We start from the raw sequence: 22,915 nt of genomic DNA, 5'->3' as shown, positions 1-22,915 counted from the left end.
TAATGTAATGTATTGGTGTGTTTCCAGACTCCGCGTCCTGGTCTGGGAGTGTAATGTAATGTACTGTAATATAATGTAATGTAATGTAATGTAATATAATGTAATGTAATGTATTGGTGTGTTTCCAGACTCCGCGTCCTGGTCTGGGAGTGTAATGTAATGTAATATAATGTAATATAATGTAATGTAATGTATTGGTGTGTTTCCAGACTCCGCGTCCTGGTCTGGGAGTGTAATGTAATGTAATGTACTGTAATATAATGTAATGTAATGTAATATAATGTAATGTAATGTAATATAATGTAATGTAATGTACTGGTGTGTTTCCAGACTCCGCGTCCTGGTCTGGGAGTGGCGCTGACCTTCCAGAATTACATCCTGAGGCTGAAGGACCTTCAGAGCTGTGAACACGGCTGGTGGAAAATTAACGAAGTCATGTAAGTGAACATGATTTTAATTGTATGCAGTTTCACATGACATATGACGTTTTGTTAAGAAATCTTAGAAATGGCATTTGCTATACAATTTAGTTATACTCTATTTTCAGGGGACCTAGTGAAGGTGGGGTCTGTTGTAAAGTTGTCCGCCTTCAATATAGGCCTAAAGTGCAAGGGGGCATTCCTGGTTTGTGTTCATAGTACGGCCCTTGGAGACTTAGTGAAATTTAAAATGCCCCCTCGAATGAAAAAGGTTTCCCACCCCTGTGTTGTGTTGTGTTGTGTTATGTTACGTTACATTACATTACGTTACGCTGCGCTGCGCTACGCTATGTTACGTTACGTTACGTTACTTTACTTTACGTTACTTTATGTTATGTCCGTTATATATGTACATAAGAAATTTATTTTCCCTGTCAGATACTGTGGGATGTACATCAGCCACGCTACAGTGTTCCGCATATCTGATTGGAATCCTGAGGTGGTGTTCCGCTGCAGCTCCCGGACTTCCGAACAGCCGTTCACCATCACGTACAGCAGCTTCAACATCAGCCAACGTGAGACTTTAATGCAACACATTCATACCAGTTTACACAATACACACAACACCTTCATACCAGTTTACACAATACACACAACACCTTCATACCAGTTTACACAATACACACAAGACATTCATATGCCCATTTCACACTTACAATGTTTTTAAATTCATGCTCCAATAACTACACACACACACACACACACACACACACACAGACTTTTAGGGCTTCCGCACACAGACTCCGACAAAGTGCTGAGCACTGCTGGGCAAAAGTTCGATTTCATTGTTTTCAATAGAACAACGCACACTGGCGCTGATATCCGCGGACATTCACCGATATCGGATGGCAATTAGAGACGAGTTCTATTTTGTCTGCGCTGCCCATTGACTATCAATGCTATGTTCGTGTGAAATTTGGTTTTGGGGGTCCGAATTATGTCGGAAGCAAAGTGCGCCGCAGTGCTATCGGAGCCAATGTGCGGCCGGCCTAATGCAACACATTCATACCAGTTTACACAATACACACAACACATTCATACCACACAATACAATTCCCGCATTTCACACTTACAATGCTTTTAAATTCATGCTCCAATAACTAGACACACACACACACACACACACACACACACACACACACACACACACACACACACACACACACACACACACACACACACACACACACACAAACACATCAGACAATTATTACAATGTAAAGTGACTTTATATTATGACCTGAGTCAGTAAGCGTACAGTATATTCTCTTCCATGTCTCTCCTCAGCCTGCCCATACGTACGTACGTAGGTCATCTTTCTGTGTATTTTCCTCTATATCTCTCTGCAGCGTGCCCCGATGACTACTTCCTGTTGTCATGAAACTGACGGTGTATTCTCTTCTATTTCTCTCGGCAGCGTGCCCCGATGACTACTTCCTGTGTGCCACAGGTCTGTGTGTGGATACGAGTCGCCGCTGTGATGGCCTGGATGACTGTCAGGACGAGAGTGACGAGCTCTTCTGCTGTACGTGCTCAATAATACTCTACTTAACTAGCCCTGCCGGGGCCAACTGGTAGGGCACTCGTCTACCATGCGGCTGACCCGGGTTCGATTCCCGATCCGGGTCCTTTGCCGTCTCTTTCTCCCCGCTCGCTTCCTGTCACCACCTTTACTGTCCTATCGTAAAAATGAAGTTTAAAAAAAGCCAAAAAAATTAAAAATAAAAATAAATAAATGCTATACTTAAGCCCCTAGCGCAGAAATATGCCAAGCATCTATATCACACCACCATGTACAGGACTACTCGAGAGACTCGAATATACAATGCATTTTATATATTAAGGAATATATCCCACCCTCATCAACAATATACAATGCATTTTATATATTAAGGAATATATCCCACCCTCATCAACAATATGCAATGCATTTTATATATTAAGGAATATATCCCACCCTCATCAACAATATACAATGCATTTTATATATTAAGGAATATATCCCACCCTCATCAAAATATACAATGCATTTTATATATTAAGGAATATATCCCACCCTCATCAACAATATGCAATGCATTTTATATATTAAGGAATATATCCCACCCTCATCAACAATATGCTACAAACCACCTGATACAATAAAAAAATAAATATTTCACCACATCCAAAGTGTACTATACACCTCCCCATCACAGTAACATTCCTTCTCCAATATGTTCTTTCTAACCAAAGTCTTCAAGTCAACTGGCACTTGATTTATGCTCCGTAAACAACAGACATTAGCTCTTTCTCAATGCCCAGTGTTCTAGCCTTGCTAGCACGTGAAACGCCCAGTGATTGGATACCTTTTGGTGAACTCCACTGAGTAACCAATCACCAGGCGTTTCACGTCCTAGCAAGGCTAGAGCACTTGACGTTGAGATGCCCCAATTGTGTGTGAATCTACTGTCCAAAACCCCGCACAGGATACCCCCTGAGGCCACAGTATAGGCCAGTTAGGATGAGGGCTATGAGCCGTTATTTTTTTCCAAAAGTTCCGTTCCGAACAGAAACGGAATTATAACGCTTCCGGTTATGAGTTCCACCAATAAATTGACGGTCCCGAACCGGTTAGAACAACAAAATATTGTTCCCGGAACGGTTAATTTCGTTCCTGTCAGCTGATTACTCCCCATAGGCCTAACTGACGTTAATTAACCAAGAAAGACAGAAGTGCAAATGAGTCAGCCTACATTCCAAACTGTTTATTCAAGCGGATGAAAAGAATATCCTCCAGAATTTTGTCATTCAGGGACAACCTAAGCGGAGAAGCGGAGAATAAACCTCAATGATGAAAACTCAATGACTCAATGACTTGGGTCACGGGAAGCACTATGATGGACATTGTGAGTTTGTGCATATTTGAAGCCGCCATGGATGCCCAATAACATAGAACATTCTCGGTGTGCTTTACACACGCTTCTCTGCAATGTCTCACAATGATGCAATGGAAACTCTGCCCTTTTGTATGACAGTGGTTTCTCTTATTTAAGATGTGGAGTGGAGACTTTGTAATTCACAGCTCTCTCTCCATTCAGTCAGAGAATGTCTGATGTCACACAGGACGTGAACCTCAGCCGTCATGGTAACGTGCGCAGGAAAATAATAAGGCCTACTTTTTTTGTTTGTTTGAGGAACGGTATTAACCGGTATTAACCGGTTACCATTATTTTTAAATAAGTGTTCCCGTTCCAGAACATAAAAAATAATAATGTTTCTGGTTTCGTTTCTGTTCCCTGTAAAATACAAAAAGTTCCCGGTTTTCGTTTTTGTTCCTTGAACCGGTTCAAAGCCCTGGTTAGGATGAGGCCACACCCCCTGAGGCCACACTATAGGCCAGTTAGGATAGCCCCTCCCCTGAGGCCACACGATAGGCCAGTTAGGATGAGGCCACACTATAGGCCAGTTAGGATGAGGCCACACCCCCTGAGGCCACACTATAGGCCAGGGGTGCATTTCTCAAAAGCGTAGTTGTTAGCTAGTTAGCAACTTGGGTAGTTGCCAATAGGAAAATGCATTGAAAACAACAAAGTAGCTAATGAAGTTTGCAACTATGGTTTCTAGAAATGCACCCCAGTATTGGCAAGCAGAGGCAGGTTTGTCAGGAAGGCCAGAGCTTAGCTGAGAGTTCAGGAAACTTTGGCTAAAATTTAATGGCTAATCTTTTTATTTATATATCTATCATGTTCATTAAATATTTACTTTTTTAAGTATTTAAAACATTCAATAGTCAGTAGCAGCCTAAAATCCATTTTCCATTTTGTTCAGGTTCGATGTGCACCCCTGTACATGTTTCTCAAAGTGGAAGAAATCTGAAATCTTGCCCAAAGATTTTTTTCTTAAGGTAGGCAAGGCAAGGCGAGGCGAGGCGAGGCGAGGCGAGGAGAGGAGAGGAGAGGGGAGATGGTAAGGCAAGGCAAGGCAAGGCAAGTTTGTATAATTCATTTCATACACAGGTGCAACTCAATGTGCTTCACAAAAATAAGAAGAAAGAAGGAAATAAATTAGAGTCAAAGAACATTTAAAACATTAAGATAAAACATATGGTAAAAATAATAATAAAATAAAATAAACATACAAATAAAAAATAAGAATGATACAGTATATAATTTAAGCTAGGGGTAGAACAATTTTATTCTACAGTCGCAAGAATGTCAAAAATAATGGGGGTTTGATGCCCACTAGTCTGTGCAGTAAATTGTAAATTGGCCTTTCCTTACTGAAATATTCATTGTATATTGTCTCGAGTAGTACCATGGTGGTGTGATAGATGTTTGGTATACTGTTGTTGGTGTATTGTTCTGAGTAGTACTTGTTGATCAGTGGTAGTATGCTGTTAATAATAATATTAATAACTGTATTTGTATATCACAATTCACAATTCATACAAAACATACAGCTCAATGTGCTTAACAGTTAGAGTAACAACTGTGGATATAGTGCCATGATATGCAATATATTATTATAATAATTATAGTGCCATGATATACAATATATTATTATCATAATTATAGTGCCATGATATACAATATATGTTTGGTATATTGTTGGTGTGCTGTTTTGAGTAGTACATGTTATCTATTCTGTTGTGGTATACTGTTTTGAGTAGTACATGTTATCTATACTGTTGTGGAGTACTGTTTTGAGTAGTACATGTTATTAGGGCTGGGCGATATGGAAAAAAAACGATATCACAATATGGATTACTTCATATCACGATAACGATATATATCACGATATAGCACAATTACATACGTTTTCAGTTATTCTCTTTATTTGCTCTTTATTTTTTCATGTCGCAAAACAACCTTTCTTTAAAATGGATCTTTTCATTCTTATCTTTACAGTTACATGAACTTACAGTGTGTATTGTGACAACATGAAATGTAATTATTATGATATTCAATGTGTGTGTTCCAGCGAGCCCCAGTAAGAGCTGTGATGGCAGCGGCCCCCTGCATCCTGTATACGTCTGCAATGGGGAGAGTGAGTGCTCCAACGGCCGAGACGAAGCCAACTGCACCAAAGGTACAGGATTACCAGAGAGAGTAGAGAGATACTTAAAGAATCTATGGTATTACAGTCTTCCATTTTATACGACATTAACATCTGACTACTACACAAGCTGTGTGTCTCTCATCTACTCCACTTCTGTATTTTATTGTAATGTTGTTATTATTATTAATCTACGTTTGGTAGTCAGATCTTATGGTATGATAGTATATACTCCTCCAGTCGTCATATGTGTCCTTCATATGCTATGGAAATGATGGTAAAACCCAAAGCCGACATGAAAAGCACACACAAACATCCCACCATGTGGTGCTTTCCAACTTTCAAGAATCAAGGAATGAGAAAAGATTAAAAATGTGAATAGAGTACATGAACATATAAGAACCTTTCGCATGGTTTTAAAAAACAACAAAAAATGTTCGCAAATGTTTTTGGTTTTGCCTGATGCATAATGGACACAGGCCAAGACGCCTGTCTGTCTATTTGATTGGGTGTCTTACCTGGGCGGGTGTATGAATGGTCATGTGATATAAGTCACTGCTTCCTGTTACCCATATGCCTGATGAAGATCCAGCGTGATCGAAACGTTGTTTTTTAGATAATAAAGTATATTTTTGGAGCTGATCGGCAGTGTGCGGACCTACCTTTTTCAACTGTCTGACTTTTTTGTCTGGCACCTGCAACAAGTGTTTTTGGATGTGCGTACCCTACCCAAAACTACTTTCCAACTTTCCAATACTTTGATACATTACATTGATGCATTACATTACATTTGATACACTTGAATACTTTCCAATGACTAATACAGCGTGCCACGGGACATCTAATACAGCGTGCCGCAGGACATCCGCCATTATGGGGCTACAGTGGGAAGCATCATCTTTCCCATGGCATGTGAATGAACCAATACAGTACAGTGTCGTTAAATAAAGCCGTATAGTGAACTCACCTGTATCTTGTGATTGCGCCCTGCAGAGACCCCGTGCACCTCCATCAACTACAGGTGCTACAGGTGTCATGTAATAAAGCTGTATAGTGAACTCACATGTATCTTCTGATTGTGCCATGCAGAGACCCCCAATACAGTGCAGTGTCATGAACTCACCTGTATCTTGTGATTGCGCCCTGCAGAGACCCCATGCACCTCCATCAGCTACAGGTGTCATGTGTTAAAGCCGTATAGTGAGCTCACCTGTGTCTTCTGATTGTGCTCTGCAGAGACCCCGTGCACCTCCATCAGCTACAGGTGTGGCAGCGGCACCTGCATCCCCAAGAGGAACGCCAGGTGTGACGGAGTGCCTGATTGCCATGACAACAGCGATGAGGAGGACTGCGGTCAGTATCAGTTCCCGCCTGCTTTAGGGTTATTGGTTTACGGCCCTCGAGGCGGCCTAATCCAGCCCCCGATATCATTTAACTGTTATGCAGTGTCACATGAAATAGGACATGTTTTGTAAATTAATCTTTGAAATTACATTTGCACTATAATTTTGTAATATTTTCAGAGGACCAAGTGAGGGTGGGGTCTGTTGTAAAAGTGACCACCTTCGATATAGGCCTAAAGTGCAGATGGGAGATCCTGGTTTATGTTCATCATAGTACAGCCCTAGGAGGACTTTATAAAATTTGGCCCTCGGATGAAAGCGGTTCCCAACCCCTGTTTTAGGAGCTGGTTACACAGATGAGGATATGTTTTTAAAATATTATGACAATGCCCCAACAAAAGCACACACCACACACACACACACACACACACACACACACACACACACAGACACACAGACACACACACACACACTCTCTCTCTCTCACACGCACACACACACACACACACACACACACACACACACACACACACACACACACACACACACACACACACACACACACACATACACACACACACCTCACTTGTATAATGACAAATGATCTCAACTTACCCCCAAGTGTTGTATATCTATTACATACTGTACTGTGCCCGATAAACCATCCTGATCCACAGCTGGGAGGACTACACTACAGGTCTTTGTAGCTCATCTCGTAGCGTTGGCCATCATCACAACATCGTCTGGATTTCCCTGCCAATTAAGCCCCATGATTAGAGGGTTAGTTTTAGGCTGAGGTTCACTGAGGTTTCGATTGGAGCTACTATGGGCCACACACTGAAGCGGTCAGGGGCGTATTAACGCACAGGCTAGATATGACTGCAGCCTAGGGGGGCCCCCACCTGCCAGGGGACCCCCCCAGGCTAGATAGGACTGCAGCCTAGGGGCCCCCACCTGCCAGGGGACCCCCACAGGCTAGATATGACTGCAGCCTAGGGGCCCCCACCTGCCAGGGGACCCCCACAGGCTAGATATGACTGCAGCCTAGGGGGCCCCACCTGCCAGGGGACCCCCACAGGCTAGATAGGACTGCAGCCTATGGGGCCCCACCTGCCAGGGGACCCCCACAAGCTAGACATGACTGCAGTCTAGGGGGCCCCACCAGCTAGGGGCCCCGTAATTAGGCAAAAGTGAAAAATTACAGAATTATGACAAGATGCAACATTGGAAAAAATCATCTGTCATGTTGAGTACAGTTGGTAGACATGTTATCCTTAATTCCTATCTTGTGATTATGACACTATTTGTTGCATTTGTCGTGAATTTTGCCTTCCAGGGGGCCCCACAGCAACCTGTAGCCTAGGGGCCCCAGGGCATCTTAGCCCGGCCCTGCGGTCTACCTTCAGTTGAGGCGGTGTCTTTGTAAACATGCTATTTTGTCATCTGCTCGATTGAGTGGTCCGTAATTGCTGTTGCTGCGGTGCACTGCCCTGCTGTGTGTGTGTGTGTGTGTGTGTGTGTGTGTGTGTGTGTGTGTGTGTGTGTGTGTGTGTGTGTGTGTGTGTGTGTGTGCGTGTGTGTGTTTCTGTGTGTGTGTGTTTCTGTGTGTGTGTGTTTCTGTGTGTGTGTGTTTCTGTGTGTGTGTGTGTGTGTGTGTGTGTTCGTGTGTGTGTTCGTGTGTGTGTGTGTGTGTTCGTGTGTGTGTGTGTGTGTGTTCGTGTGTGTGTGTGTGTGTGTGTGTGTGTGTGTGTGTGTGTGTGTGTGTGTGTGTGGTGTGTGTGTTCGTGTGTGTGTGTGTGTGTTCGTGTGTGTGTGTGTGTGTGTGTGTGTGTGTGTGTGTGTGTGTGTGTGTGTGTGTGTGTGTGTGTGTGTGTGTGTGTGTGCACTGCCCTGCTGGCCTGGCAGTAATTGTCATCTTTGTTTTGGGTGACTTTACTTTAAGGGCCCTGGGAAGAGAACAGGCCTGGGCTTTGATTAGTCAAGCAGAAGATAACCTTCTTAGACACACACACACACACACACACACACACACACACACACACACACACACACACACACACACACACACACACACACACACACACACACACACAAACACACAGACACAGACACAGACACAGACACACGCACACGCAAACACACACACACACGCACATACACACACACACAGCAAAGTTATACACACCATTTGTGTTTGTGTTAATGTGTTGAGTCAGACATACCCCTGAAGCCATCAGGCACCAGCATGAGCACTGTAACCTGTTGAAGACCCTGAAACTCAACATTTAGGAAGAAAGCATGAGGAAACAATATTTTGTCTTTACCTTGTTTATGTAACTTTGCATGTATGTTAGTTGTTTTTTTTGCTATTGATCACAGTTGCTACTGTTCAGAAAGTAACTTAACACAATGTACAAACTGTATGTATGTATATGTATGTACTACTTATTGAGTGTATATACTGTATATATAAACTTTATTACAGGCTAAGGGCCCAATAGACAGACACACAACATATACATAGAAATAGACTGTGCAGGAAAAAGAAGAAATAAAAAAACACCAATGATGCCAAATCATATACAAACTGTCATGACGGTCTTAAAAGGCAGCCATACCAATGTTTCCACATATATGATTGGTATCGGACAGAGCTATATCTGGCACTTGTGAGAATCATTATAATGCCGTTTTCAGACTTATCCAAACGGCACAGGAACTTAAACATTAGAGAGCCTGTAAAGTACTGTACATAGTCCTGGGTCACTAAATAGTTTACTAGCACTGCAACTCCTGAGCTTTTTCAGCAATATCCTCAGGCAGTCATTATATGCTACTTGGAGTTTACGCATTGTCTCTTTTTCATAGTTGATCCATAATGGAGCGCCACACATAGGGCTACAGTAGGCACGAAACATGTACTACTTATTGAGTGTATTTTGCTTGTGTTGTGTTGTATGTATGTGTGTGTACTACTTATTGAGTGTATATGTGTGTACTACTTATTGAGTGTATATGTGTGTACTACTTATTGAGTGTATGTGTATGTACTACTTATTGAGTGTATATGTGTGTACTACTTATTGAGTGTATATGTGTGTACTACTTATTGAGTGTATATGTGTGTACTACTTATTGAGTGTATATGTGTGTACTACTTATTGAGTGTATATGTGTGTACTACTTATTGAGTGTATATGTGTGTACTACTTATTGAGTGTATATGTGTGTTCTACTTATTGAGTGTATATGTGTGTACTACTTATTGAGTGTATATGTGTGTACTACTTATTGAGTGTATATGTGTGTACTACTTATTGAGTGTATTTTGCTTGTGTGTTGTGTTGCATGTTCCCTCGTGCAGCATGCGGTCGCCCAGCTCTGGCCAAGAGGCTCCTGGACTCCTCGGATGTGGGCGGAGCTTCATCCCAGCAAGGCATCATGGGTAGTGGTGTTGGGGTGCGGCCACGTGTTGTAGGCGGGGTCAATGCACTGGATGGGGAGTGGCCTTGGCAGGTCAGTCTGCTGTTTGGAGGACACCTATACTGCGGAGCCTGCGTCCTCAACTCTGATTGGCTGCTCTCCGCGGCCCACTGCTTCAGCAAGGAAAGGTGAGCTCCGGGTGAAATGTGACTTGATATTGTAACTCACGATAGTTTATGAGACAGCTGTGGTAAAATAAGGAGATGGGCTTTAGAACAGAGGGTTACAAGTTCGAATCCCCTCCCCCTCCACTCCCCACCACACTCTTATCCCTACTGTAACCCCATGCGGCTCTAGGGACTGTAACCAATACCCTGTAAATAACTTGGACATTTGAAGAAAAGCATCAGCTAAGTGTAATGTATTGTAATGTAATGTCATGTAATGTAAGCCAAAGTCAATTGTGAGCCATTTGAATTGAATTGTTTGTGTCGTTTAACCAGTAGACCTGTGTACTTGTCTTATGATCAGCCGACCCTGAACCGGTTGGATCAAGTTTGTTTTGGCTCCTTGTTTGGTTTTTAGCATTTTTCAGTAACGTGCACCTCATTAGGTACAATGGAGTAATTGGTGGAACAGCTGTGTAATATCATGTGCTAGACTAGTGTTGTACTTACACCATGAATTTACTTTTACTTTTACTTTTGCCGCCTCTGCTAAGTGTTGTAAATGTTCTTGGCCCGTGACCTTTGACCTCTGTGCCCTGTGCAGGCTGTCGGACCCTCACCAGTGGGCGGCCCACATGGGCATGCTAACGCAGGGCAGCGCGCGCTACGTGGCGGACGTGCGGCGCATCGTGCTGCACCAGTACTACAACGGCCGCACCTTCGACTATGACATCGCCCTGCTGCAGCTGCGGAGGCCCTGGCCCCCCTCCCTCGCCGCCTACATCCAGCCCGCCTGCCTGCCCCCCCCCTCGCAGACCCTCAAGGAGAACCAGCGCTGCTGGGTGACCGGCTGGGGGTACCGCTCAGAGGAAGGTAATGCTACACTAATGCTTAACCCATTTTAGCCTAAGCCCTTTTTGGGAAAAGGTGCCCTCTCCCTATTAAAACCTAAATATCTCAGCCTCCGAAGCACATAAAAACATGAAATAAGTTGGATTTAAAAGTGAAAGTGAAAAGTGAAAGCCCATTGGGAAACTCCAACTCCTATTGTCATTGTGACACAGCACTCGACAGCACACAAGTGAACACTGCACACAACAAAATTGCATTTATGCCTCACCCGTGCAAGGAGCAGTGCGGTGGGACGGTACCATGCTCAGGGTACCTCAGTCATGGAGGAGGATGGGGGAGAGCACTGGTTGATTACTCCCCCCACTAACCTGGCGGGTCGGGAGTCGAACCGGCAACCTCTGGGATGCAAGTCTGACGCCCTAACCGCTCACCCATGACTGCCCGTGCCAAAAAAAGCCAGACCTTTCATTTTGCAGTAGAATGTGTTCATTCAGCTCTAACATATCCACATTAAAAACAAAAAAAAGCTCCCTCAGTCCCAGGTCAAACTGTTGACATGATGTGTATGTGTGTGTGCATTAAAAAAAAACTAACCCTACTTTGCATCTACACCTGCAGTTCTGTATATCTCATCTGTTTATCTCCTGTGCACTTTGTATCTGCTAGCGATGTTGGCGATGATTATGTCCTCGATTGTAAGTCGTTTTGGTTACAGTATAAAGCGGTTGCCAAATGCAATGTGATGTGATGTAAAAGGAAGGTCAGTGCTGTTTAGGGGCAGGGTTGCCAGATGTGACCGATTATTTACAGCCTAAAACGGTGATTCTCAAACTGTGGGCCGGGGCCCACTGGTGGGCCCTGAAGGTATTCCAAGTGGGCCCTCAAATCATTTTCTAAAAATAATGATCATATTTTGGTGTGTGTTGCTGTTGATTTATTTGACTTTTTTTCTTAATTGGATCAGAGGTGGGCCCCAAACATTTTTGACAATTTCGAGTGGGCCCCAAGTTGAAAAAGGTTGGGAACCCCTGGAATAAAACGTGCTCAAAACCTGCCCGGAGAGAGCACTACAGTACAACCTGCCCAATCTAAACTAACTTTTATTGGTTTCTATGGCCATAAATCTACAGATTAACCTGCCCAACACCCTTTTTTACCCACAGACGTCATCCAATACAGCCCAATCTGGCAACAATGATTACACTATACAACAGTAAGACTGTAGGCGCTACACTTAAGTCTTCATGTCAGTCTCTAACTATGAGAAATATTTAAGATGGAAGAACATGGGCATGTGTGCTATGGCACAAAACAGCACAATGTAGTTTTCTAATGCTATGAAAGAAATTTGTTTTGGCCTTTGACATTTGCACCTAACAGCAGGAATTTGTTATTTACGTTTGCCATCTGCACGCAAATTATAATCAGAGTGACTCATATTATTAGAAATTCAATCAGATTCAAATGCATTAAACATATACATGCATTATTTGCATTCTTGTTTTCTATTTTGTGCCAAACCTCACATGCTTTCATGTGCTTTGTCAACATTTAATCCTCATCACAATGCATCCAGATTGACAGGATGTAATGTAATCATTTAACTGGTACACATTCATGTCAGCATTCAGTCAAGATTAACTCTTTGAGTCATTTTGTCATTTAACTTTTCATATTAACATAAAGCTAAGTGGTCAGTATATGTTAATGCAAAGTGCTGTACATTATCAGAACATTTCAGGTCAAGCCAACCATACATACGGGAACTGATGATGATGATAACTTGCCGTAGGAAACTTTGCCACAATTACTCAGCTACCCACTTTAACTCAATGCTTGTGTGCGCGTGATAGTGGTAGACAAGGCTGTGCCGTGTTCTGTATGGAGTTCTGGTGTGTGTGTGTGCGTGTGTGCGTGCGTGCGTGTGTGTGTGCGTGTGCTAGTGTGCTAGTGTTAGACAGGATTGGCCAGTGTTCAGTGTAGAGAGTTCTGTTGCCTTCTCTTTCCTTGTGTGCCATAAGCAGAAGAGATGACAGCAGCTGATGTAGAGTAGATTAGTCATGAAATTATAAAGCAAATAGATCGCCGGGGATACACATCCCCCGTTTAACATCTGTATCGTTTTAGTTTCACAGTAGTAATGCAGTACACAACACTGATGACTAGATAATACCTCCAACTCCCACACACAGACACAAACACACGAGACTAGGAATGCAAACGATTAATCGATTAATCGACTTTAATCGATCAATGTGTTAATCGATTGAAAAACATTAATCGCAATTAATCGACAATTCAACTGACAAAAGACCCAGGTGAAATGGACATGTGAAGAGTGTGTGTGAAGAGGGGTGTGAATAGTGGGAATATTTAAATCACCTTTGGATCAAAGAATTTAAATAGGATTAATTTAAATGTAGTATTTTATCTCAATTTTGTATACAAATTTTGAGATTTAGTAGGGTTTTTTTCCCGAGAAGCTTTGAGAAAACACCACTTATCAATTAACTGTAAGTCGATCGATAAGGGAATCAACTAACGATTAATGAATTAATCGATAATTTGCATCCCTACACGAGACAGTAAAATGGGAAATCCCAGGACAGGCAGACGAGAGGAGACGAGCCCATGCTGAGTCTGGTGGTGCACTGTAACGTGATCCCCAGTGGCCCAGTGGTGTCTCAATGAGGAGGATGAGGCATAGTGTCCTCGACGAAGATGAGGCATAGTGTCCTAGAGGAGGCATAGTGTCCTAGAGGAGGATGAGGCATAGTGTCCTAGAGGAGGATGAGGAGGATGAGGCATAGTGTCCTATAGGAAGATGAGGCATAGTGTCCTAGAGGAGGATGAGGCATAGTGTCCTAGAGGAGGATGAGGCATAGTGTCCTAGAGGAGGATGAGGAGGATGAGGAGGATGAGGCATAGTGTCCTATAGGAGGATGAGGAAGATGAGGCATAGTGTCCTAGAGGAGGATGAGGCATAGTGTCCTAGAGGAGGATGAGGAGGATGAGGCATAGTGTCCTAGAGGAGGATGAGGCATAGTGTCCTAGAGGAGGATGAGGAAGATGAGGCATAGTGTCCTAGAGGAGGATGAGGAGGATGAGGCATAGTGTCCTATAGGAGGATGAGGAAGATGAGGCATAGTGTCCTAGAGGAGGATGAGGCATAGTGTCCTAGAGGAGGATGAGGAAGATGAGGCATAGTGTCCTATAGGAGGATGAGGAGGATGAGGCATAGTGTCCTAGAGGAGGATGAGGTATAGTGTCCTAGAGGAGGCATAGTGTCCTAGAGGAGGATGAGGAAGATGAGGCATAGTGTCCTAGAGGAGGATGAGGCATAGTGTCCTAGAGGAAGATGAGGCATAGTGTCCTAGAGGAGGATGAGGAGGATGAGGAAGATGAGGCATAGTGTCCTAGAGGAGGATGAGGCATAGTGTCCTAGAGGAGGATGAGGCATAGTGTCCTAGAGGAGGATGAGGAAGATGAGGCATAGTGTCCTAGAGGAGGATGAGGCATAGTGTCCTAGAGGAGGATGAGGCATAGTGTCCTAGAGGAGGATGAGGCATAGTGTCCTATAGGAGGATGAGGAGGATGAGGCATAGTGTCCTAGAGGAGGATGAGGCATAGTGTCCTAGAGGAGGCATAGTGTCCTAGAGGAGGATGAGGCATAGTGTCCTAGAGGAGGATGAGGCATAGTGTCCTAGAGGAGGATGAGGCATAGTGTCCTAGAGGAGGATGAGGCATAGTGTCCTAGAGGAGGATGAGGCATAGTGTCCTAGAGCAGTGGTTCCCAACCAGGGGTACGTGTACCACTAGGGGTACGCGAGCACACTGCAGGGGGTACTTGAAAAATTTAATTGTAACAAATACATGGACCATAGTCACACTACAATTGAAAAAGTGATGTAAAACACAAGTTAGGGGGTACTCATGGCACAACGAAAAGGCTTAAGGGGTACATGACACAAAAAAGGTTGGGAAACACTGTCCTAGAGGAAGATGAGGCATAGTGTCTTAGAGCAGGAATGGGCATCTTTCATGATGAGGAGGGCCACATGTTTTCCTCATGACCATCAGAGGCCCAGATCACCACAGATCTGGCTGCAACTTCCAATTCAAGGTTCAGTTGGTTGCTCCGTGATTGCCGAAAAAGTTTGGAAGAATAGGCCTGTTCTCTGTGGGCCAACAGTATAATTTCAACAGATTGACTCAGTCGTGGTTTAAAAAAAAAGTCTGTTAATATTTTTTTTGAAGTTTGGCTTATCTACGGGCCGCACTGAGGGAGGGGGCGGGCTACATGTGGCCCCCGGGCCTCCAGTTGCCCATCGCTGTCCTAGAGGAAGATGACTGGACTCTTGCAGACAATGGATGAGTCATTGATACTGTCTCTTTGGAGAATAGACACTCATTGGCCTGGATTGCGGGGACTGCATGGTCCTTTAGAACAGTGGGCCTTAACTGGAGGAATAGTCCTGGGACCCACCATTTTCCACAGACATAATGTTTTGACCCAGTTTCTGGTTACACTGTCGTAAACTGGTCAATTTATTCTAGCGTTCAAAAATGTAACCTTGCATTTGATGGCATATCTACTGTATGTTTTGCATCAGCAATTGTATTTAATTCTGACATACAACGTGTCTATCAACTAATGAGACTCTCTTTGACATTTTTTTGCATCTTGTCTACATTTTGGGACTGTCCATAAAAGGGGAAATTAATACATCTGGTAACACTTTATTTTAGGGATACATCTATTAGCACTAATACATACAATGTGCCTGTATAAGTAACTTGTAAGGCATGTACAAAGCAAAATCAAACATTTGTTAGGCATGTGTTCGCAAATGTCTTGTTCATGCACAATAAGGGATTTATTACCAATTTAACCTTAGTAAGGACCTAGTACCAAGTACCAAGTACCAAGAGACATACCAAGTCAAGTTTATTGTCAATTTCTTTACATGCACTGGTCATACAAAGAATTTGAAATTGCGTTTCTTGCTCTCCCATGCAGACATAGACTAATCTAGGTAAGGACATAGACAGTATAGACATAGACAGTACTCATACATGGACATAGACAGTATGGACGTAGACATTGCTCATACAGACATTTAAAGTACAAGACTGGACAACAGAAGACTTGTAGAGAACATACATTAAGAGGAGGTATTTTGTTGTGCTTTTTCTAAAAGTCCTTTATAGCGTTCTGACATAGTAATAGTAGCATTTGAAGAAATAAATAATTAAAAAGGTTTTTATTAAATACACCAGCAGCAGTATGTGTGTGTGTGTGTGTGTTTGTATGTGTTTTGTGTGCGTGTGCGTGTGTGTGTGTGTGTGTGTGTGTGTGTGTGTGTGTGTGTGGTGTGTGTGTGTGTGTGTGTGTGTGTTTAGTGCAGGTAGAAAGTGCGGTGTGCGTCTGTGTGTGTGTACCTGTGTATGTGTGTGTGTGTGTGTGTGTGTGTGTATGTGTGTGAGTATGAGTTGTGTGTCAGTGTGTGTATGTTTGGGTTTAGTGCAGAAAGTGCAGTGTGCTTGTGTGTGTGTGTGTGTGTGTGTGTGTTTTGTGCGTGTGTGTGTGTGTGTGTGTGTGTGTTGTGTGTGTGTGTGTGTGTGTGTGTGTGTGTGTGTGTGCATGTGTATGTTTTGAGTTAGTGCAGGTTGAAAGTTCAGTCACAGATGTAGTAGTGCAGGTGGAATGTTCAGTCGCAGATATGGTGGTGGGGATGAGGGGGGGGAGCGTTGTCAGTGGCCTGGCTGGCTAGAGGCTGACAGTGAAGGGAGAGTGGGTTGAGTGTTCAGTATCTTGATTGCTTGATGCATCGTGCTGCTTGCAAGCCTGGTGGTACGGGAACGGAGGCCCCTGTACCTCTTTCCAGAGGGCAGGAGGCTGAACAGTTTGTGTGCAGGGTGGCTTGTGTCTTTGATGATCATCAGTGCTTTTCGGGTGAGGCGTGCGGTGTAAATGTCCTGCAGGGAGGGGAGTGGTACTCCAATGATCTTCTTCGCTGTGTTCACAACACGCTGGAGTGTCTTCCTGTTTTTCTCCGTGCAGCTTCCTCCCCACACTGTGATGCAGCTGGACACGACGCTCTCTATGGTTCCTCTGTAGAATGTTGTCATGATGGAGGGTGTAGCACTTGCCTTCTTTAGTTTGCGCAAGAAGTAGAGACGCTGATGGGCCTTCTTCGCCAGTGATGTAGTGTTGGTGGTCTAAGAGAGGTCGTCGCTGATGTGCACTCCAAGGAACTTGGTGCTGCTCACTCTCTCCACAGCATCACCGTCGATGGTCAGTGGTGGCAGTTGTTTTTGGACCCTCTGAAAGTTGACAACAATCTCCTTGGTCTTGTTGACATTCAGCAGGAGGTTGTTGTCTTTGCACCATCTGGCCAGCAGGTCTACTTCTTCTCTGTAGTGGGTCTCATCGCCCTTAGTGATGAGGCCCACCAGTGTTGTATCATCCGCAAACTTCACTAGATGGTTAGTGCTGTGGGTCGTTGTGCAGTCATGTGTCAGCAGCGTGAACAGCAGGGGGCTGAGAACACAACCTTGCGGAGCCCCCGTGCTCAGGGTCAGGGTGCTTGAGGTGTTATTCCCTACCCGTACTGCTTGTGGTCTCTGCATCAGGAAGTCCAGCAGCCAGTTGCAGAGGGAGGTGCTGAAACCTAGTTTGTCCAGTTTTCTGATGAGTTGTTGTGGTATTATGGTATTGAATGCTGAACTGAAGTCAATGAACAGCATTCTCACATATGAGTCTTTATTGTCCAAGTGGGTGAGGGCTGGATGGAGGGCAGAGCAGATTGCATCCTCCGTGGATCGCTTGGCTCGGTATGCGAACTGGTAGGGGTCCAGGGTGGGGGGTAGGGTGGCTTTGATGTGTGACAGGACTAGCCGTTCGAAGCACTTCATGATTATGGGCGTCAGTGCTACAGGACGGTAGTCATTGAAGCATGATGGTGATGATTTCTTCGGCACGGGTATGATGGTAGCAGTTTTGAAAAGTGATGGGATGACTGCTTGCTCCAGAGAGATGTTAAAGATGTCTGTGAAGTATCCTTAGCGTTTGCTTAGTACATGCCTTACAAGTTACTTATGCAGGCATGAACATTGTATGTACATTATTAGTGCTAATAGATGTATCCCTAAAATAAAGGGTTACCATACATCTTTACACCACTTCAGTGACCCACCCAGGACCCCTCTGCGACCCACTTTTGGGTCCCGACCCACCAGTTAAGAAACACTGTTTTAGAACTCCATCTAACGCTTTTGAAGCATCCGCAATAGATCTGTGAGAAGAATATGAGAATACGTCACAATACTGCGGAATACTGCGGAAGCATCCGCAATAGATCTGTGAGAAGAATATGAGAATACGTCACAATACTGCGGAATACTGCGGAAGCGTACCTTAGCAACGTTTGAGTTTGCGCACTACTAGGCCGACACTGTACTCTGTCCATATTCTGTAAACGTCACGTCATTCTACTGAACTGCTTGACGTGGACTTGAACTCTTGGCAGCTGTACAGAGAGGAGTAGGCTATGTGCCGTGGTGATGCCTGTTGAAAACAGAGATGTGTTTCCTTTCAGCATTGATAACATTGTCCGAATACCTGCAGGCACAGTCTGTGGCTCTGATCAATACAGTCTTTGTACTGTGTCTTACATCATTGGTTCTGACTCGGTCCCTAAAACGTGGTTTTTTTTTCATCTACAGTTCTGGAACTGGAACTGGGTCTGGTGCACATTGATGCTCTTGGCTTTAATTCATTTAATTCCATTTACACACATTGCTTAAACATTCACCATGGTAGAGTTGTTTTTAATCACAAAAGTCTTTTAGCTGGCACAAAATAACTGGCTTTGGTAGTTGTTGTGGTAGCCAATATGTGATGTAAGGCATTGCACAGAAAGTGTGTAAGCCAAGGCCTACAGTGGAAAACTGTAAAATGAGAAAGTGTGTAAGCCTAGCTAGGCCTACAGTGGAAAACCGTAAGAGCGTGCCATGGCTTACCACTGACCCAGGATTCAGGAATTCGGTCCAGCACGAGTGTGTGGATGCTTGCGAGTTCTGTTCTCCAGGGTGGAAGTCGGTAACTTTAGCTCTCGTCTGAACTTCAGCTGAAAGAGTGCAGCATTTAAAACCAGCAGAGGGAATGGAACAGGGCAGGACTGGGCATCTGGCATACAGGGTCATCTGGCATACAGGGTTAGGGTCTTCCCGGTGGGCTGGACTGGTCATCTGGCATACAGGGTTAGGCTCTTCCCGGTGGGCTGGACTGGTCATCTGGCATACAGGGTTAGGGTCTTCCCGGTGGGCTGGACTGGTCATCTGGCATACAGGGTTAGGGTCTTCCCGGTGGGCTGGACTGGTCATCTGGCATACAGGGTTAGGGTCTTCCCGGTGGGCCCACAGTCCTCAGGGGCAGATTCTGATGCTGTTGTTGTTGTTGTTGTTGTTGTTGTTGTTGTTGTTGTTGTTGTTGTTGTTGTTGTTGTTGTTGTTGTTGGTGGTGGTGGTGGTGGTGGTGGTGTTGGTGGTGTTGGGGTTGGGGTTGGGGTTGTTGTTGTCTTGGGGATTGGCCCACAATTTAAAGATGGAGGCCCATTACTTCATAATCAATATAGACAGTGAATTCAGCCAGTCAAGATATAGTATGAAATGGCCTGTGAAAAGGGCCGACCTATGGAAAAAATAATAATAATAATAATTTAAAATTAAATAATTTTTTGGTCCCACTCCAGCCCTGAAATGGAAAGAAAGGAATGATGGTGAATGTGGGTGGGGAGGAGGAGAAGAAAAAAGTGTAATGGTGAAAGGACGCATGCACATGAAAAAAGTGTTCTAACTTGAGGCTTGGCCTTTTCCGCCTCCAGATAAGGTGTTGCCCAGCGTGCTGCAGAAGGCGGAGGTCGGCATCCTGAGCCAGACGGCCTGTAAGAAGAGCTACGGGCCCGTGTCGCCCCGAATGCTGTGTGCCGGGGTGCCCACCGGGGAGCAGGACGCCTGCAGGGTGAGACACACCACAGCGCTTTATATGTATTTACATTTATGCCACTGTTCTTAACACGTGAATAAGGCTATGTCCAAACAAGAATAAACCAAAAAAGGCTATGCCCCGATACATAAACCAACACAGTCTTATCCCGACTCATCAACGTAGATGTAAAAAATTGCAGTCTGGTCAAAGGTTTGGTCTGGTCTGGTCAGAAATGGAGGAGTTGAGATGATGCACTGTAGAAACAACACAACACTGTAGACACAACACAACACCAACATAAACCATTGTGGAGTGTGTAATAATGATAATGATTTATGCATACAGTGGAGTCACCTATTTTCTATTTTTCAGTTTTTATATACAGTAATTTGGTCACGATTCAACTCAACAGTTAAGATAAGTCTGGTTCTACACTTACGAGTGGGAGTGGAACCTCATGGAGCAGATCTATATTATTTCTGCATTTTCAAATGCAGTTTTATCTCTTCTGTCAGCATTCTCCCTCATGAAGAATACCTGTGGCCCAGGGATTGAGGTCATGACCTTGACACCTTGACCCATACATGACAGACAACACCAGCTCTGTTTTTACTGAAACAATCTTTTTTGGAGATATATTTTACACAACCTGTACTGTAAACCTTAGAGTATGTCTTGCATAATGTCAGGCATAAAAAAAATGCATTTTAATCTGTGAGGTTGCATGTTATTTTGCCACTGTAACCACCATGTAGGTATATAATGTCATCTCTCCTCCGTCTCTCCATGTTGTGTGTTGTGTGTTCTCCAGGGCGACTCGGGGGGTCCTCTGGTGTGCCGGTCGCAGGGGGGGGCGGGGGGCCGCTGGTTCCTGACGGGCATTGTGAGTTGGGGCGCAGGCTGCGGGCGCCCCAACCTTCCCGGAGTCTACACCAAGGTGGCCAAGTTCACAGACTGGATCCACAGCCACATCCACTGACCCGCCTCGCAGGGGGACACAGGGGCGCCGACCAGGGAGGACAAAGGGGACAGCTGTCAGAGCCCAGGGAGAGAGGGGGCCCAGAATTGGGTCCTTATTACGTACATTGTATGTATTGGGCTTGCGGGCCCTTTTTGATGACTTTGTCCTGGGTCCGGCCAAAGCTGTCACTAGCCCCTGGAGAGACACAAACATGTTCCCAAGTCAGCCAATCACCATGCACCGTCCCCCGTCTTTCCCTGTACTCCCTTTTTCTGCAAAAATGGCATTGATTTGTGGTCATTAGCGGCTGAATAGTGGCTGTTCATGTGTCCTGCCCTCCTGCTAAGCATCCACAATAAAGCATATCTTGAGTTACTCCGCGGCCCCTTCCTCCCTCTCTTCATGTTGAATGTCAATCACAGCAGCATTCCTCTCCGTTCATAGCCAGCTCTCTCATATATAACCCTGACCTGCTGGATCCAATGTCACCTTAAGATTGGATCTGAAATTCAGAGATATCGTCTTACAAACAGGCAGATAAGAAGCCACCTGGTGGAACGGACATGGATGTCAAGGAGGAAATGTGTGGAAGAATGTATGTGACCAAGTTCTTTTCCTCAGTGGCATGTTTTTTTCTCATGGTTTGTGTTTTAGGGATTGTAGCTGCATTAATAAAATACAAATAATATTTAGCTGAATATGAAGAGATCTGTATTCCTCATGGGCCAGAGTAAGAGTTGCCTGTGAAGTGAAGTGGCCTTTGGGGACCTGAGGGTTCACTGCTTTGTAACATGACCTGAGGGTTATAATATGCCGCTGAAACTCTGACCAGAGATGGCTTTAAAGTATTTATTGTAAATCCTAACAAAACACTCTTGTAGCACTCAATACCAAATTAGTTATTTCCCTGAAACTATTCGAGCAGCGGCCAACGTGCGTCAAGCGCTTTCCATTGTTTGGCCAAGACGTAGGCACACGGAGGAAGTTTGCCCGCAATTTCTGTCGCACGGATGGCTGTGCGGATTGTACCTGCCTCATAGTGGTCCCTTTGTGCCGCAGTGCATTGTGGGCTCGGCGCAGCACCTGCTCAAGAGGGGGATACGGGGAGTGAATGCAGCTCCGCTCTAGACCCGCACAGGTCGGGTTTCGCCGCGAATCAAAGGAGCGATCGCTCAGGGTTTTCAGCGTAATTTCTATGCCAGAGGCACTGTTGCATATCGCAGCGAAGCGAGGGCGCCACACGGGACCGTGCCATGAGAACTTATCCAAAAAACAGAAGTTGCGAAGTTTACACAGTAACGGGCAATGAACACGGTCTCGCTGGAAATAAACCTGCACAGGTAAGAAGAGATTTGCTCCATTACTGTTCTCAAGTAGTTCTACTGATAGGACAGAAGAGTTAAGCCTCCAAGATGCGATTCCCACCAAGCTATACGTGGATATCTCACAATCACTAGCTGTGAATAATGTAGAGCAAGGAACAGTTTCATTTGCATGGTGTGGTAGTTTTTTGTTTTTATCTTTTGTTTTCTTTATTTTTTCAATTGAGCATCACCTCAATTTTGAGAACCCCCCCGCCGGCCAAGTCTTGCTAATTGAAAATGCGCCTCGCCTGCTCGCCAGTGTCTAAATGTAGGTCTTGGTATTTGGTTCTCTGCTCC

General features: G+C 44.4%; 2 protein-coding genes across 2 annotated transcripts in view; both read left to right on the top strand.

Annotated features, from left to right (window-relative positions):
• The window catches only part of tmprss7 (transmembrane serine protease 7), a 37,073-nt gene extending 15,459 nt beyond the window's left edge, over nt 1–21,614 (top strand). The window contains exons 10-18 of the mRNA XM_063207508.1: nt 331–437; nt 858–994; nt 1,897–2,004; nt 5,442–5,549; nt 6,753–6,869; nt 10,224–10,470; nt 11,054–11,322; nt 20,190–20,326; nt 21,105–21,614. Coding sequence (XP_063063578.1) covers nt 331–437; nt 858–994; nt 1,897–2,004; nt 5,442–5,549; nt 6,753–6,869; nt 10,224–10,470; nt 11,054–11,322; nt 20,190–20,326; nt 21,105–21,272 — 1,398 coding nt within the window. The 3' untranslated portion in view covers nt 21,273–21,614. The remainder of the gene's footprint in view (nt 1–330; nt 438–857; nt 995–1,896; nt 2,005–5,441; nt 5,550–6,752; nt 6,870–10,223; nt 10,471–11,053; nt 11,323–20,189; nt 20,327–21,104) is intronic.
• A 650-nt stretch (nt 21,615–22,264) lies between these two features.
• Nucleotides 22,265–22,915, top strand: part of LOC134456073 (suppressor of tumorigenicity 14 protein homolog) — a 55,012-nt gene continuing 54,361 nt past the window's right edge. The window contains exons 1-2 of the mRNA XM_063207506.1: nt 22,265–22,279; nt 22,478–22,594. Coding sequence (XP_063063576.1) covers nt 22,265–22,279; nt 22,478–22,594 — 132 coding nt within the window. The remainder of the gene's footprint in view (nt 22,280–22,477; nt 22,595–22,915) is intronic.

This window comes from Engraulis encrasicolus, chromosome 9 (genome assembly GCF_034702125.1).
Source record: "Engraulis encrasicolus isolate BLACKSEA-1 chromosome 9, IST_EnEncr_1.0, whole genome shotgun sequence".
Taxonomy (NCBI): domain Eukaryota; kingdom Metazoa; phylum Chordata; class Actinopteri; order Clupeiformes; family Engraulidae; genus Engraulis; species Engraulis encrasicolus.
This window is presented reverse-complemented; position numbering and strand designations above follow the sequence as displayed.